The sequence below is a fragment of the Medicago sativa genome, chromosome 8 (genome assembly GCF_051527215.1).
Source record: "Medicago sativa cultivar Bolivia chromosome 8, Bolivia_mono, whole genome shotgun sequence".
Classification (NCBI taxonomy): domain Eukaryota; kingdom Viridiplantae; phylum Streptophyta; class Magnoliopsida; order Fabales; family Fabaceae; genus Medicago; species Medicago sativa.
Genome location: NC_140756.1, coordinates 10,613,017 through 10,632,287, shown reverse-complemented (window position 1 = coordinate 10,632,287; position 19,271 = coordinate 10,613,017). Strand labels below are relative to the sequence as shown.

Below are 19,271 nucleotides of genomic sequence, written 5' to 3'. Positions count from 1 at the left end.
CTCATACATCAACTTCACCACAACAACCACCAACTGAAACTGAATTTCAACCTTTACCTGAACACTTCCCAGAACCAACTCCCATGGATGTTGACATCTCTCTAGTCAATGTTCAAGCCTCAACCACTACCACTCACATTGCCTCTGACCAGCCTTCATCTTCAAACACACAAACACACTTTACCATTCCACTTCCTAACCCTGTTCAAGATCTGGAAATCAGTGATTCTGATCTTGAAATCCTTGAACAACCACCCACAAACATCCTGGAATCTGGATATATTACTTCTGAGCTTCTGACAATCCTTAGTCAATTGCATAATCTTGTGGATCAACGAAGGACAATTGATCTCACAAGTGCATATGAAGACTCCTGGGCATCACTTCAGAACCGGGCAACTGAGCTAATTGAAAGCTTAAGGGCTAAGTGCATCAGAAGCAAGGAAGCTTCTGTCAGGAAGTTAATGGAGCATCTGAATCAGAGTCTCAGAGTAAGAAGTTCTACACTGCTCCTGGCAAACCAGCCTTTCTTCTCAGAAACGGACTACTTGACCAGAGAAGCCAGGTTGTGTAAGCTTCTGAAGAAACAGATGGCACAGCAGCAGCAAGAAGCCAGAGAAAGGGAACAAGCTCTTCTCCAGAGGCAACAACAGCTTGAAGAAATGTTGCAGAAGAAAATTGAAGAAATGGAGGAGATGAAGAAACAACAACAAACCAACCCTTAGTTGCACACCTTAGTGTTATCTTTTGTTTGTTGTTTGTTTTATATTCTTAGTCCTTGTTTCTGAAACCATCTTGTTCTACTTCTCTATGCTTCTGAATGCTTACTGCTTCTGACTGTTTAGCTGCTTCTGATTTTTTTTTAGATATTCATGTTCATATATTTTTTGATCTGATTAAATTCTTGTATACTCTCTTTTGTTTGAGTTTTTCTCAAATCTTTTTGTCTTTTATGCTTATTTTTTACCTTTTTTTTTTTATAATGACAAAAGGGGGAGTATATGTGACAAGTATTTAAAGGCTCTGAGCCCCATTAATGGCATTTGAAATTTTTGAAAAACTTCTATCATTTTTTTTACCTTATTGGTATAAGCTATGAACGAACGAAGGAGTATCAAAATTCAAGTAAAATTAATTGAACCATTCTTCTTATCTATAAGTTAATTCTTTCAATGATTCAATTTTTGTTCTTAAGCTCTGATATTTTTTATTGTGCGTAAAATGAATTTAATTAACCTGGATAGAACTTAGGGGGAGCTTACAAACCTCACCTTAAAGACTATCACACTCAGGGGGAGTTTGAGCTTACAAACCTCAGATTCTGAGCTTACAAACCTTAGAACCCCAAAGTCAACTTGTTAATTAGATTAACAACAATTGATCAATTTTAAATACTTTTGTTTGTCATCATCAAAAAGGGGGAGATTGTTGGAACAAAATGTGTTTAACAATGAACCTTAAAGAGTTTTGATGATAACAAGGTATTAAAAATTGTAAATTGGACTAGCTAATATTTGTTCAAGTGTACAGGACCATAATTATAAAGTCACATCATCATTGGTTCTGAATGAGCCAATAAAGAGCAAAAGAAAATGAAGCTTAGATGATTCTGAAGGCAAAGCGCTCCTGAAGTCATGCTGCTCCTGAAGAAATAGCGCTCCTGAAGTAAGCTGCTCCTGAAGAATAGTGCTTCTGAAGACAAGAGGTCCAGAAGCCACATCATCAGAAGCTGCGTCACCAGAAGCTGCAGAAATCATATCATCAGAAGCTGCATCATCAGAAGCTGCCTCATCAGAAGCTATTTCACCAGAAGCTGAATCTCAACTGAATTTACAAAAGATTCAAGATTTGAAGAATTATCAATGCAAAAGCTGTCTATTGGATTCGAAAACGCAAACGAAGGATTAGTGGAGTTTTGCAACGGTCATTTCAAAGGTGTTTGAAGGCTTGTGCTTGCAATTTGGACGAAAGCGTTGACATTGTACTTTGTACGAATTGTACAACCACGTTCTCCACTACTCTGTTTTGTGTCCACGCTACAAGACAAGAAAACAGCTCCAGAATACGGTCTCGCCTGCATATATGTTCCTTTGGATAAGGAATGGATTTCAAATTGGTTCTTCATAGGACAACAACCAAATCAGGCAAAAGATCATTGGTGAAAGATCAAGCTTCACTAACGACTCTTTGGTGTGCTGGCAATTTCATAACGTCTCTTTCACACCTCTATATAAAGGAGTGAAGAATTAGAGTTTTGGTAATGCAAGAACGCTAAACGAAAGACTCACAAGATTTTCACAAGTACCAAACCTCTGCTGAAATTGTTCTGCATTCACTTAGAATTTCTGTGTCTCAAAGTCATATCTTAGAAATTCTTAAGTTCATTGAGTCTGTATCTGATTTGTATTGTGAGCACCTCTGATTGTATATCAAGTGTTCAACCTTAAACAATTTTCTGTGTAATTTTGTTTAGTTAGGAAGTCTCTTGCAGTTGTGCTTGAGCAGGAAGTCTCTTGATTGTGTTCTTGGGCAAAGGAAGTCTCTAGCTTGTGTGCTTGAGCAAAGGAAGTCTCTTGCTTGTGTGCTTGAGCATTTGTAATCAGATATTACTCATAGTGAAATCTCCTTGGAAGTGCAAGGGGGACTGGACTACTTCCGGATTGTGGAAGGAACCAGTATAATTGCTTTGTGTCGTTCTTCTTCTCTCTCTCTGTTTTATTCCGCTGCATTTAGATTCTGATTATCACTTCAGAAGCTGTCTCACCTAGCTTCTGATCAGTGTGTTCAGTTTTTAGGAGAAACGAAGAATTTTTCAAAACACAATTCAACCCCCCTTCTTGTGTTTTTCTCACCTTCAAAGTGAGCTTACTCGCTTACGACGTATCTCTTTAGTTTTAACAATGTGAAATTTCATGTTTTTTTTTTTAAAAAAACCATCGTTCCCAAGTTCCTCAATACCAATCTTATCTTTAAAAGTTATAAAATCGTGGCTTGACACCATTCTAGAAAGTATCGTTATCATTTAACAAGTATGGTATAAGAGGGTATGTACTTCGTCAGGCATAACTCATAAATCGTACTCCATTAACGTAGCACATTCTCTTTCTGGCTAACCAACAACTCTTCTGCGCATTCGGCATCACCAAATTGGCAACCCGATTAATTCGTCTGTGTAACTCTAGTCTTTCTCATCTTACCTGAGTGCAGATGCTTTCTTTAAACTTTCACTTTAATCAATACTGGCTGCGTAAGCATCTATACTTACTTACATAACGAGAACTCCTCGCTTTCCACATAATACTTCTCACTAAAGCTGCATTGCTATCCTGAACTTCTTCACGAAGTTTCTTACTACCAATTTTCCATGTTCCATGGCTACTGTTCGCAACTTAAGTAATTAACTTCCGTTGCGCTACTCTGATTTCCACCGGTTGGCCTCAACCAATACTCTGATCCGTTGAGACGAGGGAAATTTTATTCTTTTTCTATTATCACCTCAATATCTGCTTGAACTCTGCTCGATACTTCTATGTTGCATGCTACACTGCAACCTCGTTCTACTCTTTGCTGGCAAGATTGAATCTCAAGGAAACTTACCTCTGGACATATCAATGTCATACTTATTCTTATTCCTGAGCAACTTAACTCAAGGAGCACATCTTTGCAATTACATAACTACTATTCCATGAAACACTCTTACAACCTCCCATGGTAGACTCATCTTGCGCTCGGACATACTTCCTTATGCATCTAACATTGTAGCTTCGTATCTCGCATACTATGTTTTGCTTAATCCTTCCTATGCTTGCTCGTTAATTTTTCTTTCTAAGAAAATTTCGTAAATTAGCACACGAGTCATTGACGTTGATGATTTTCAACTATATAAAACATATACTGAATCTAGGTCCCAGTCGTTACTCTAAAATTTCAGGACGAGTTGATAACACATATGTGTCATCAAATCTTAGTCCTAGTGGGTGTAGCCCATACTACACGAGTCGTAACAAACCGGTACCTACAAAAATTCATTTGTATTTCAAAAATATCAACTTCAATCACCCTTATGTGTATATCTTTCTAAAATCATGTAACTTTACGATTTAGCATCCTAACGAGCCTTCGCAAGTTCATCAAGCAAAACATAGATTTGAGGGATACTCATAACTCCGCAAAATTCAAGAACCTTGCGATTTCATAAAACTCTTCACCACTTTAACTCTTTCTTCATGCCTTCACATCTGTGACTTCCATTCTAGATACTGGTGCCTCTAAACTTTTGGTCTAAACTCATTCTTAACTCTTGTCACATTAACTTCCAAAGTCGCGTTAAACCGATTCGATTTTCGTTGATGATTGCCCATGCCTCTTTCCCTTTTTGGAAACTTTAGGATGTGATATGCATTCGTCACTTGATGTTATAAAGGTTTTCGTCGCATAAAAGATTGTGAAGACAACTCCCCAAGTCACTGCAGATCCTAGAGACGAACTGAAAGTTTTCGGGAAAATCGAAAATTTCGCTCCAGGTTCGCTATTGATGAGTTTCTTCAGCTCAATTTTCCGGAAAAACATTCTTTGCACGAAAATTCTTATTTCTCAAGTAACCTAATGCACATCATTCTTTCCTAGCATTGTAAAACATTCTATAATATATGCATGGCAAGCATCAACCAAATTCGATACAATTCTCGGCACTTTAGAAATTGATGCTTCATTCCTGATAACATAAAAATTTCACTGAATTCTTTTCTACTACGAGTAGCTTACTTCTCTGCGTTACCAATTAACGTAGTTTCCCGAACATTAGAACCTTGTTCACTTTGAACATTCAAGTCCATAATCTCAATAACATAACGCTATTCCTGAGAGTCTACTAATCCCGTCAACCTACGTCGATTGCTCTCTATCTTGTAGCCTTGCGCTTACCTTCTGGAATACAATTTCCGTTCTAACTACGACCCTTACTGAAGCTTCAGGTCCCGCTAAGATATTTTCATATCCTTCTCTTATGGGTATACGAAGTATCATCAACAACTTACCCAACGCTGTATAAACGTCCCTTCTGAACATTGCCTTACATTCCCGGAGGATTCATACTTCTACTTGCTTAGTTTACCGGCCACCTACTGGCACGATCAACTTCTTACTAATACTCATTCTGAGTTCTTGCTTCTAAGTTCACACTTTCTGGTGCATCTTCTTCACATGCTTCGTTCCTCCAGGGTCCTACTCAGCTCTCAGGCATCCATTCTAATCGTCGAATGCTAAATTGAGTTGATCAGGCTCAACTAACAACAACAACTAGAACATTTACCCGGAACCCAATGGTCCCACTACCTTTGTTGTAACTTAATGACCCAAGGCACGATCTGAATCGACCTGCTCTGATACCAAATGTAACACCCATACTAGACGTATCTAGAAAGTCTAGCATGTGCGTTAGATTAGTACTGGATACATTAAAATTTACAACAAAACAACTACGAATGAATATATATGTATACAACCAAATGCGTTCGTACATAATATTACAACTCAACTTTTCTAAAGTATAAAGAATGCGTCCTTGCATATCCATCTCAACCTGCAGCGGTACGAACGAACACTTGTCGCATCATCCATTCGGCTACTAGCTTGCTAATCCAACCTGTTTATTTGAAACAAATAAGGATTGGGATGAGACATAATGTCTCAGTAAGTTCCCCTAAATCCTAGGCTATAGGTAACCTCAGGGGAAACCTACGGTCACCATGTGTCTAAAATACAACCTGACGGTTGATTATACGTGTGTGGGGACTTGCATACTTAGACGGTCGTGCATACTAGGGCCGTCATAGTCTTATCTCACTTGTTATAGGCTTCTCTTCCTATACGTGTCATGGCGGTCAAGGGGAATCTAAAACCGCAATGCCAAGAATACGCTCTACGCATCAAGGCCTAAGCATACTATAATCATGACACAATTCTAAACCGGACGATTAGGGGAAACCTAAGATCGTCATCGGTATATCTTTATCTATTCTCGCTCTATGCATAACTATGTTGTATCTAACAACATATTCTATCTTGCTATCATGCTAGTTTTGACGATCTACGTCTATGTTCTACTATTCTTGACGATCTACGTCAAGGCTCTACTAATTCTTGATGATCTACGTCAAGGCTCTATGACATAACATAAATATATCTAATAAATATGCATAGTCAAGTTCATTCATAAAGTTAGCGTTTAACAAACAATTATTATCTGAGTTCATTTTACGGAAAGCCCCGAGTGGAGTAACCCCGAGCGCAATCCCTATCTATCCGATGGAAATCTATCTAAGGTATAACCAACGACACTCCTGCAGTGACGTGCGGGATCCTTACGGCTAACCCCATTTCACCTAATGGAAACCTCTTGAACCAACCTAGTGTGGACACAAGAGACACGACCACTACATCTTGCTTACTAAGTGACATGCGGGTTCCTTACGGCTAACCCCGTTTCACCTAATGGAAACCTCTTGAGCCTTCCTAGTGTGGACACAAGAGACATGGCACCTTAACTTTAAAGTCTTGGTCTATATATATGCATGAGTATTAAATCTATGCTAGCTATCTCTTTTACCTCGGATGCCTATACGTTCCAACTAGAGGTAAACTATATGCTTGTTTAACTTGCTATGTGAAGAGATGTCTAATCAATTCACATCTTGCCATACTCGTATGGCTCTCTAGTTTCTATACGAAGAGAATACTCTATATCACTTCGCATATAATCAAGCATACTACTCATGCCTAACATTCTATTTCTTTACTAACTATTCTAGTTCTTGACAAGCTATGTCAAGGCTCTACTTTCATCCCATGCCTAGTTCTTTGCTACCCGAGTAATTCGGCTAAACTCTCTTGAATCACTCTTGCCATTCATGTTAAGATTGCCATGATTTTCATTTCTAGAATCGTTTGATGTTATGTGCATTGCCTAGATGTTGTTTTGGGGTTATAAAGTTGTAAAACATCGAAAGAAAGTCTTCAGAGTGCACCACCGACCCTAAAATGGGCCAACAGGCCAAAATCATATTGGCAAGGTCAGAGGCCTGCGCTATTAGCGCACCTGGGGCGTGACCTGCCTGGAGAATTTCGCAATTAGCGTAGATTTCGCTAATAGCGTAGTTCTTCGGGTCTGTGGTACCAAATTTCCAGTTTTGACCCAAAACTTGTTCAGTTTGATCCTGCAATGCACCATAATCATCCAGCAACATATATATACATTTATAAACATATTTCATGGCAATTTAACATCTAATCAACAAGAATTTATCAAAAGAGTATTAGGGTTCTAATCCCCTCATAAACATGAATCAATCCTTTAAACATGGAATTGCACAACCCAAAGGGTGGTAATCTATCTATGGAACTCACCTAACATGATCCTTGCAATTCCAAGCATCAACCCTAGCTTTGCTTCATGCTTGATCTATAGCCCTTTCCTCCAAACCTTGCTTTAATCTCTTCCTCCACTTGTTTCTTGGTTGCTAAGCTATCCAAACCATACTTGATCATGTATTGAAGGAAGATTGGATGTCTTGGAGAGGAGAGGGAGGCGAAATTCTAGAGAGAAGGAGGAGAGAAATATTTTCCCAAAAACCTAGAGAGAGAAAGTGAAGTGGAAAATGAAGAAAAATGGCCCTTGTGGCCTTATATAGTCACTTGCGACATTTTACCACTTTGCCCTTCGCCTTAGTCGTGTTTACCTGACACTGACACATAAGCCCATGCTCGACTGATATTTCATAAAAACATCTTCCGTCGTACTTGACGTTCTATAACACTTAATCTCTGATATCTAGCTCATACCTGACTTATGCCATTAATAGACATTTACATGATCATTTGTCCTCTGACGCGTCTAATGGCTAATATTCCGTTACTGTTAAGCGGGATATTACAAAATATCTCTTTTATATAGTTGCATCCAACAAACTACATTGTTATTTTTTAAAAGAAGTGATTATTATCAAGATAAACAACACAATATTGATTGTATTTTTTATTTATAAAATCACTAATAAATAATATCTAAATTATTGAATGTCAAAAGATTCTTTTTAATTCATAACAAACGAGCCTTATATTTTTAATTTAAATTTACTAAAAATTAGCTTTATTATGTATAAATGCTATTATCTCACCTTGGATATATTTGATGCAATGGAACTATCTTCCTACTTGTTTTTCTTTTTAGGTAATTCATTGAAAAATGACAATTATTTTAATATTTATTATAACTTTTTTAATAAAAATCATTAATAAATACATTTTACTTACTAAATATAAAAAAAAAATATGGGAGAAACATTTATCACCGTTATTTTTTTTGTTACGGTAACTTAACAAAACAAGCGAAAAATTGTCACAAAGAAAATAAAAGAAAAACATGAGTATTTCTCACAAATACATTTGAATTTTACTTAACTTTGGGTGTATTAGGTACCGTTTGGCCCGGCTTATTTTCAGCTTCTCTACATTTTTAAGGAGAAGATAGGCCAAACACAATATCAATAAAGTACCTTCTAAGAAAAGTACTTTTTTTAGAATGCATAAAATAGAATGGAATGAGCTTTGACCAAAAGTTGTTGAATGCTACTTCAAAAAACTACTTCTCAACAATTTATTTCACAAGCACCTCTCTTCAAATCACGCTGGCAACCTTTTATTTTATTTTTTCAATATGTTTTTTTCTTCCATTTTATTTTATTTTATTTTTTTGAACCGGTCCATTTAATTTTTTTTATGGAGGGTCCATTTAATTTTATTATCTATTTTTAAGGAATTTTATTATCTTTTTATCACTTATATATTGATTTCAATATCTTTTAATTATCACAACCTCGCAAATATTTTTATTCACGCTGTCATTGAATGACACCGAATATTTTTATTCTCTTTCTTCAACCTCGGAATACACACACACACATTAGGGTTTAGAGTAATACTTTATGTCCGTCTGTATGTTTTTTTGTTACACTAACGCGTATAATTTTTGTTAGTGTTGGGTAATGCATATAATTATTTTTATAAAATTTTAATTTTAATTAAAAGTACAAGTGTAGTTGCCTAAAAACATTATACTTATATATATTTTACACATTTGTATTGTAACAAACTATGCATATCTTTTTCTTATTAAAAACACTAAACATATCTTTTTCAATCACACCGGCAATGTAACAAATATAATATTATATAATATAAATTCTTACCTTTTTGACTGACACTAAAAATATGGTATTCTTATAACAAAATTTGTTATAGAGTATAATTGGAAAAGAAAAAACCAACTATTCTCATTATATATACACGCACATATACATATTATAGATATATTCATAATAAATTCAAAGTTTTGTCCGTGTGAGCTTATCTCAGTTGATAAAGATAACGCATAAATTTGTACATATTTTGTCAAACAACTTTTAACTTAAAAATAACTTTAAAACTAAAAAACAATAAATAAACCAAACAACTTTAGCTTCTTCCTTAAAGAGCTTTATTTTAACTTCGTTTTAAAGTAGCTTTTAGACCGAAAAAAAGCCTGGCTAAACGGTACCTTATACTCTTGATGATTTTATGTGTTAACGTCTAAATATTATGTTTTGGATAATATTATGTGTTATTTGGTGTTCTATTTTGTTATTTTCTGTTGAGAAAGAGTATATGATGCAAAATCTTGTGCATCCCTACTTTAGATTCTATAAACTGAAACAATATTTTATGCATTCGGTTTATAAAATCAGAAACCTGTCAGTAAAAACTTGTGGATTGAGAGTTTTGGTGAAATTCTAATTATGTAATTCAAACCAATAAAATACTAGATTTATTGTAGTCCACAATGCCTTGCTAGTTTCTTTGATCCAAGAAACTTTTATAAATTGGTGTCTTTCATTCATCTGTAGTCCACACCACAAAACCAAGAATACTTATCCATTAGAAATAAACACTGGCCTATCAATCGATTACCACAACAAGAGGAAACTCAATATAAAGTTTATATTGATGTTACACTGTCTAATTTGAAGGATCAACTAGACCACATTAATGATTTTCTCAACTACAGAGACAAGTAATTAAGGTGGTCGGTGTTTAGTATTGTTAACAATATAGATGCAAAATAAAGAAAGAGAAAAGGAACAACAAAGACGGCTAGGGTTTCATAGAATACCAATAGTTTGACATTACAAAAGGTTGTAAGAGAATATATAATAAAACTTAATGGATTATAACTTACTAATATAAAGGCCCAATAACTTAAGTCTAATAATTTATTATCTAACATCTACCCTCAAACTCACAATGAATCAACAAGAAGCATTGTGAGTTTGTCAAACAAAATACGAAAAACATACTAAATAATATAAAGTTCTAACACTACCCCTCAAGCTGAAGCTTACTAAGATTTAAGCTTGTTACAAATTAACCTAGGAAATAAACCAAATCAGCTGCTAGCAAAACCAATGGAGGGCAGCAACCAACCAAAGTGAGTTATCTTCGTAGAGAGGGCAACAAGAACCATCACCATCAACCAATCAAAGAGAGAACCATCCAAACAATAGAACCAGTAGAGAGAAGCAGTCATACATGAGAATCAATAGAGGAGTAACCAAATGAATCATCAAAAGTGGGAGAAGTGCAATCAGAAGAATCAAAGGGGAGGAGAAATGCAATCAATCAGAATAACCAAAAGGGCTGAACCAAAAGGGGGGAGAAGTGCAATGCAATCAGAAGAATCAAAAGGGGGAGAAGTGCAATGCAATCAATCAGAAGAATCAAAAGGGGAGAGGTGCAATCAATCAGAAGCATCAAAAGGGGGAGAAGAAACCAAATTGTGAGCACATGACTCACCAAAAAACAAAATGTGAGAATTCGACTCACCAAACAACCAAATGTGAGAACTCAACTCACCAAACAACCAAATTGAAGAATCAAAGGAGGAGAAGAAACCAAATTGTGAGCACACGCTCACCAAACAACCAAAGTGTGAGAACTCGACTCACCAAACAACCAAATTGAAGAATCAAAAGGGGAGAAGAAACCAAATTGTGAGTACACGAACACCAAACAACCAAAGTGTAAGAACTCGACTCACCAAACAAAATTATGAGTGCTTGACCCACCAAACAAACAAACAAACAAACCAATTGTGAGCACTATTTTGATCACCCAACAACCAAACTAATTGAACCGAACAAAACTAAATCAAAACAACTTGAAGAACTAGAACGAACAAAACCAAACGAACCAAGACAAGCTGAACCAAAACAACCAAGACAGATATTGACGAACAACCAATTAACCAAACACAACACAAAGACTAAAAAGAAACTCAAATTAAAAGATAGACTCAAATAAATAAACCAAGAAAAAAAATAGGAGACAGACCCGAACATAAAACTCAAACAAAAAGAGCCAACCAACCTTAACCAAATTATTGTTAATCAAAGAATGACTCACAAATAGCACCGTAAATGGAATTGGAACAATGATGATTTGCATCCATATATACCAATCAGATCAACGAATCAAAATATAGTTCACCACTGAAAGCAATTGAAGCAAATATCATTTCCTTGAAATATATCAAAATCCAAATCCACATGATCAATAGATAACCATCACCACCGAAGCAACGATAACAAAAATACATTCCAATAGAAATCAACTCTCTTGTTATCCATGATATTTGCAAAACAATAATTCCAACCGAACAATAATTCCAAGCAAATTCCAATTTACTAATGATTTCAAGGGGTGAGTTTCTTTTTTCTTCGAGTATGTATAGATTTCCCTTCAAACATAACAATCAGACCAATACAAAGATGCGTGCACTATTTCTTCATCCGAACCAAAATTAATTCACACAAACTAAATATAGAGAACGAAAATATATACCTTCACAAAAACATGTTCCCAATCTCTTTTGGGAACTAAATAGCGGAAGCAACAAATCTTTCAAGGAGGATCGAAGCAAGCTCTCGATACCATGTTAACAATATAGATACAAAATAAAGAAAGAGAAAAGGAACAACAAAGACGGCTAGGTTTCATAGAATACCAATAGCTTGACATTACAAAAGGTTGTAAAGAGAATATATAATAAAACTTAATGGATTATAACTTACTAATATAAAGGCCCAATAACTTAAGTCTAATACTTTATTATCTAACAAGTACCACCGTTCGTTGATTGACTCAAACAAACATGTTTGGATTGAAACTCAAGAGTGACGACGATGTAAAAATCATGATTACTCTGTTGAGAAAAGCGATAGCCACAGTAAAAGATATTGTTTTAAAGTGTTTTTGTTTGTGGGAATTGATGAGAACCAAACACTTCAATTCAGTTTGGATAAAAAAAATTAATTCGAGCAAAAGACATGTTGTTTACACAATCATGTTGGCATTAAGTTAAGAAAACAGAGAGAAAGTTGAAAAGATGAACATTAGAAGTTCCTTGAAGCCTCAAAACTATATGGCTGGTCTAGCAACACATTAAAGGTATGGCTGGTTTAAAATTTCCATATATAAAGAGAATATGTTCTTAGGAAAAAGCTCATTTCAATTAGTGTATTATTCCCCTTTTATTTCACTTCCACTTAAACTGACTATGGGAAAATTATGCGTAGTTTTCTAACAATATGTACTTATATGGAGTGAAGACCTGTTATCAATTTATCCAAAATATTTTCCTCCTGACATGATTATTGCGACAGATCTACAAAAGTTATTCACACAAGAACTAGTAGTATAGCGCACCGTTGTCATTATCATCATCGTTCGTCTAGGAATTGTCTATTTCAATCTTAATATAGAGCAAATTTCTTTGTATAAAATTATTGACTATGCCTTTGTATATAGATACAAAACTTGAAATTCTAGAAACTGAAAAATGAATACGACCAACACAAAACTATGTTGCTCGAAAACTGAAATAGAAACCAAAGTCTGAAAACTTCGATTGAGAGAGGAACAAACTAAACAAAGGAAATGTGCAATCCTTCTTTCTTTCGTTTCAAAACTATTGATTTAGTAAATATCCCACCTATGTGTACCATGCTTCAACCGATAAAAAAGATTGCAGTTCATATAACGTCATCAAAAGTAAGATTCATATTGCATTGAATATAATGTCATTGAGAGGAAATAAAAAAGTATAGTCAAATAAAGAATCTTCCAAAAATAGAAAAATCTAGGAAAAAGAAAAACTCAATAAGAGAACCATAGCATAAGAGAACTCATCCATCACTGAGTCAGTTGAAGAAACATCACTCAAAAAATAGAAACACACATAGAGGACAGAAAAACAAATCAATTCCAGAGAAGATGCCCAATGTTTTTAAATTTGATGAAATAGAAAAACGTTGTCCCTTTTTTAGTGAAGTGCTACGCAGACGATCAAATAGGACTCTATAAACTTCACAAATCACAGCATTCAAAATGCAAACTGCCAAACATATAACAAAAAAGTTAATCAAATCTAATTATATTTAGTACCAACAATGGAGACTGAATTTACATGTCCAAATTATATGTTGCTACCTTGTGCTACATAACTTTACTGTCACTAATTCAGGCAAATTAAATACGCAGACAAAATTTGGCTTTTCAAATCATCTTATTTAGCATTATTTAACACTTGAAATATGGAAATTTATCTAATAATCAACACTAAAGAAAGTTAAGAATGGAAGTAGCATATGATTGGTTATTTGTTGAAAAATACAACAGCTAACGTAAGTTTTGGAATTCTTTTAAAGCATGCAATGCATTAAAAACTGAGGGAGGGGGAAGAAACGTCAAATATGTTGCTTCTATCAGCTTGCTACACGAGATATTAACGAAAGCTTAAGCACATTCTAAGCATTAATTTGGCATTTCGACAGGGGGAATACTAATGCCCCCAAATAAATTTCGACAAATGTGAACTCTAATTCCCCCAAATAAACAGATTTAGTAGCAATGATAAAAAGATCAACAAGCAGAATTCTTTATTAATTTCAATAAGCATTCAAATGATCATGTTCAATAAGCATTTTCATCCATCTTACAGTTATAAATCTAGAAAATTTCTTAACTCTTATTGCTAAGCCTGAAATACTAAAATAAACACAGTTACAAAGGCAAAAAATGAATAATTTAGTTTAGTGGAGAGGACCGATACAATATTTGTTATGACTTATGAGAAAATAACATGATCAAAGAAAATTAAGGAACTTTAGAGTATGTAATTATGTCATTCCACCAAAAAGAGTTGAAAATGAAGTGACGTGCATGTAAATACAAGGGATGGCTAAATAAGGAAAATTTATTTATGAAGACTAAACCCAATCTTTGAAATGATTATTAGGGAGAGATCACACCTTAGAGAGATACAAATCAGTCAAATATAAGTTGGCAAATTCCATCCCTTCTCAGTTTAGATAACTTATTGAGAATGTTGTACTTGTTGCTTAGGTCCACTGAAATATCATCAATAATCATTGTCTTCAAAACAAATCCTTTTTGCAGAATATACTCAGCAAATAATAGCTCATCTGGAAGTCCTTGATATCCTTTAAACTGAATAAAAGTTAGGTGTGATACGATACAATTAGGAACACTTGGTTGTGTAGCCCATCCTGCTAAAGGCGACGTTTCCTGTCGACAACGAAAGGCACCACAACATTCATAAGATCTAATGATGCATATATGGTAAGAAATCATGTTATATGGCATAGTGATCATTTTGAGTATGCATAAAACGAGGCCTTATGGAACCTATTTCGTAAGCATATTGAATTTATCAATTTCACATCATTAAGTGATGTACATGACACAAAATAAACCATTAAACAAACATAAGAACTGATCAAACCTTGTCATTTTGAATTATGAGAATTTGAAGCAGATGACATCTCCGAAGCAGACTCAGCAGAAAATTTGAGTTGAACCATGGAAGAATGAGTTCCAAATGAAGTAAATGATAGAATTCTGGAAAATGTAGACCAGCCGGGCCACAAAGAAGCCACTGGTTTGTTCAAAACAACAAGTAGTAAGACGTATTATTAGCTAGTAAGATACTACTGTACCATAATTTATAATATTCTTTATGATATCCAATAATATCACTAAATATTAGGTTGGTATTTAAAAGTTAATATGTGTGTGATATGTACATTAATTTTACTCTACTATCCTAGGATTATTGTTAGTGATATTAGGTACATTGCATGGATTGATTGTATTCTAAGACTTGTATATATGTGTATGCATTTGTCAGTGAAAAACATCAGTCATTTACAATTAGGTATTATATGATCTATATCCAACCATGGTAATAAACTATACCTTTGTTGTTGAACAACCCAACACTAAATGTTTTATCCCAGAGAGAGCATTGAGGAGCTTGCGTAAAGAAGTGAAGGCCTTTGAAGTATCACTCGAGGAAGGAAAAACATCGAGAGATGCTCTCACCATCTTTTGTAAGTTGCCAACGTCATTGAATCTGATTCGGGTAATGTTAAGATAGTGAATGCGAGGCGCAACATTGCCAGTATCAACATTGATTTCCAACCTCTTCAACGTAGGTGGCACACGAATATCGGCAACAAGAAAATTGAAGTAGTCCTCATAAAAAAGGTAAGTATTCAAAGTTTCTAGGATAGGGCAACCAACAAGGAAGGCATTGATTTTACGCATGCTCATAGCACAGAGTTTCAACTTCTTCAGTGATGGTAAATGAATCACCTTAGCAAATTGCCATTCAATATATACATCACCATAGAGGCTGAACTACATGTTAATTGTTAGCATCATGTCATGTCACATAAGAGGAGTGTAGCAATATGCGTAGTTTTAATAATAATTAAAAAACAAAATACTATTATAAAAAATGAATAGAATGTGCTTGCCTGAGAGAGACGAGATTAGTGCAAGCAGATAGGGGGATAGGCAGGCAGAAGTCGAAATAGTCCTCCTCAGTATCGAGTATGAGGTCGAGTTCCTTGAGGTCGGGCCCAATGACAGAGCGGACCCATGTATCAACTGAACTTTTGCAGACGTAGTCGTCTACGAGAAATTTAGTACATGAGAGACGCATCTTTCGAATTGGGTAGTGATTACGGAGACAAAAGACGCTGTTTACGAAAACCGCAAAGGTTTGAAAGTTATCATCATCGAATTCTAGTGAGTCGTCAGAGAAATCAAGAACCGAGACATCCTTCCAAATATGGCGCCACCGGCGAGCCAGAATGCTCGTTTCAACGGAGGTTTTGGTTGGAAGGAAAGACAGGATGTGGCTCAGCATACAGTCAGGAAGACTACTGATCCTATCTTCTTTTTCTGCTGCTTTTTGCCGTTTGGAGTTCCACTCTGCCATTGTTGAGAGGGGCAAGGTTAGTTTCAGTTTGGAAGAAAAGGTGTATAAGAAAGATGAAATCGACTCTCTCTAAACCCTATCGTTGGGAATCAGGGATTAGCAGAATAAACTTTGTTCATCCTATATCCGCTCTCTCTAAACCCTACGTATACACTAAAATATTCATAAAAAAAAAAAAAACAACTCTTTTTCACTATATTTATTTAAGAAAAATCTTTCTCACACTTTTTTCGCAATAAAATCTTAAAATCTTTCTTTAAATGTAACCCAAAAAAAATTGTTATAAAAAAAACTAACAAAAAATCTTTCTTTAAACAAATGTTTTTATTTGTTTGTGTATAATGAATGATAAAATTGTAAAAAAAAGGGTTTTGAATATAAGATAAAATTGAAATAAAAAAATATACATCAAAACTAGCTCCGCCACTAAACATAGTAGTAAAGGAAGAAGAAGGGAGGACAAAGCATGTAGTAGTAGAAGATGAAGTTCAAAAAACCTTTCTCACAGTTTTAGAAGGAGTGAAGAAACGGAGTATAAGAGCAAGAAACAAAGTAGCAAATTTAAAAGACTAAGTTGACCACTGTTACAATTTCAAAGACTAAATATTAATTTATAAGAAGAAAAAAAAAATGGGATACTTTCTTTCACAGCTTTTCTCCCGCCCACAAAAACCTTCCACTCGGTTATGCATCACTTTAAAGTAATAGATCAATCAATTTTAAGCAAAATAGGCTAGAACTCTAGGGTATCTGGATCATAAGTGTTTCAATTATATATAACACATGGTTATGCATCACTTTTTTGGAAGAAGAACATTCCACACGTTAATGAGTTTAAAATTGTAATCCCGCGAAATGGTATCTAAAATTGTAGTGTCTTGTCAAATTAGTCTTTGGAATACCAGAAAATCCAAGTAAGAGTCCTTGAAAGTGGAAATTGTAGGTCATATAGTTAATTTGGATGTTACTCTTCATTAAACACTAATGTCCCAAACAAATCTTTAGTTTCAATGATTATAATATCAATCAGTAATAACTTCAACACTAATGTCCCCAAGTTAATTTACAGTAAGTGCCATCATGAAATCTTGTAGTTTTTCTTTTCAATTTGAGTAATCAGGTAAATGTTGTCATTTCCTTCATTGTTATAGTTAAAAATCTAGCACCTCTTGCTAATTGCATGAAAATAACTAGAACAAAGAAAATTTAGAAACTTTCAGGGTATGGTATTATCTAATCCAGCCACAGTATAGATTAAATGTGATGATTATAATATGCATCTAAATCAAGATACATCTACTAATACTGCAGACTAAACCCGACGTTAGTCATCTTTGATTTGATGCAGAACAAAGACAGAAATATGGATTAAGGATGAGATTTCACACCTTATGCATACAGTTCAGTCAAATTTAAGTTGACACATTCCAGAGGCCCTTGGCACATCAGATATTTTTTGAGAATGTCGTACTTCTCCTTTAAGTCCACGGAAATATCAGCAATAATCACTGTCTTTAAAACAAGTCCTTTTTGTAAAACATACTCAGCAAATGACACCTCCTCTGAAAATCCACGAAATCCTTTAAATTGAATAAAAGTTAGGTGTGATACAAGACAATTAGGAACACATGGTGTTGGAGTCCATCCTAGTAAAGATGACTGTTCCTGTAGGCAACAAAACATGTTCTATGTTAAGTTGTGTACCAGGCCATAAGATGCAATTTATAATTTTTGTAATTTATTTCATAAAAAATGGTAATTTTCACATCAAAGTTATATAAACCAAATTAAGCTTCGACAAAACAAACCTTGTCGTTATGAATTATTAGAACTTGAAGCATAGGACACTTTTGAAGCAAGTTCAGTACAGAATTGAAGTTGTACCGATAAAGAGTGAGCTCTAGGCGAAGCAAATAGCGAAGTTCTTGAAAATTTAGATCATGGGGCTCTCCAAGCAGCCACTATTTGTACATGACATCAAATAGTAATTAGTACAAAACAATATATATGACATCAGAGATGGTAGTTAATCAATAGTTTGTAACTAGTTTGAACTTAATCTCTATATAAATGAGATAACATTTGATGAAAATATAAAATAAAACTTAAACCTTGGTTGTTGAACGACCCAACACTAGATGTTTAGTCCCAGAGAGATTGCCAAGGAGGTTGTTCAAAGGGATGACGGAAGAAAACGGCTGGGGAAAAACATTAAGATGTGCTTCCACCACATTGTGCAAGTTGTACATGCTAAAAACTTCGCCGGATGTGATTCCGTTGATGTAAAGGTACTCAAGATCCGGTGCGTTCATTTCAAGGTAAGCCTCAACTTCATTATCAATGATGATTGTCAACCTTTTCAAAGAAGGTGGGACGCAAACTTTACCCATATGGTATGGAAGGAAGTGCAAAGATAAAGAATTTCAATGTTTGGGCAAAGATAAAGAATTTGTATCTAATGATCCATGGCTAAATCCTAAAACTTTTATCAAAATATTTGTTCTTGTATAATTGTTGGAGAACCTCGTTTCTTAATTTTTCTCAAGTCATTGTCTAATATGTTGCCTTCATTTTAGCAACTCCTTTTGGAATCATTCACTTAGTCCAGTTTACAAAAAACTTACTTACAAAAAAAATTCATTTCAATATGAGATTTTGCACATGGATAGCCTTCAGGTTGGTTAAAATATATAATAGTTTTGAAGAGATTTTGTGTTTATACTTTTGTTACTATGATTATCTTCCTTTAATTATTTACCTCATTTTTTATGTTATTTCTTGTATGATGTATATTAGATTGTAAATAAAATGGTTTATTTATCTTTCAATAAAAAAGTGGTTTATTTATTACATGAGTTTGCAACAAGAGTTCTGT

At 34.6% G+C, this 19,271-nt stretch overlaps 1 protein-coding gene and 1 pseudogene across 1 annotated transcript; both read right to left on the bottom strand.

Annotated features, from left to right (window-relative positions):
- Positions 1 to 14,259: 14,259 nt before the first annotated feature.
- LOC146896854 (F-box/FBD/LRR-repeat protein At4g26340-like) lies at positions 14,260 to 16,518 on the bottom strand. The gene is made up of 4 exons (XM_085735042.1): positions 15,930 to 16,518; positions 15,369 to 15,805; positions 14,894 to 14,985; positions 14,260 to 14,676 (listed from the first exon to the last, which is right to left on the bottom strand). Exons 1-4 carry the CDS (start codon positions 16,394 to 16,396, stop codon positions 14,416 to 14,418), a joined length of 1,257 nt encoding a protein of 418 aa, XP_085591168.1. The 5' UTR covers positions 16,397 to 16,518; the 3' UTR covers positions 14,260 to 14,415.
- A 1,280-nt stretch (positions 16,519 to 17,798) lies between these two features.
- On the bottom strand, positions 17,799 to 18,786 carry LOC146896853 (F-box/FBD/LRR-repeat protein At4g26340-like; annotated as a pseudogene).
- Between the last annotated feature and the right edge of the window lie 485 nt (positions 18,787 to 19,271).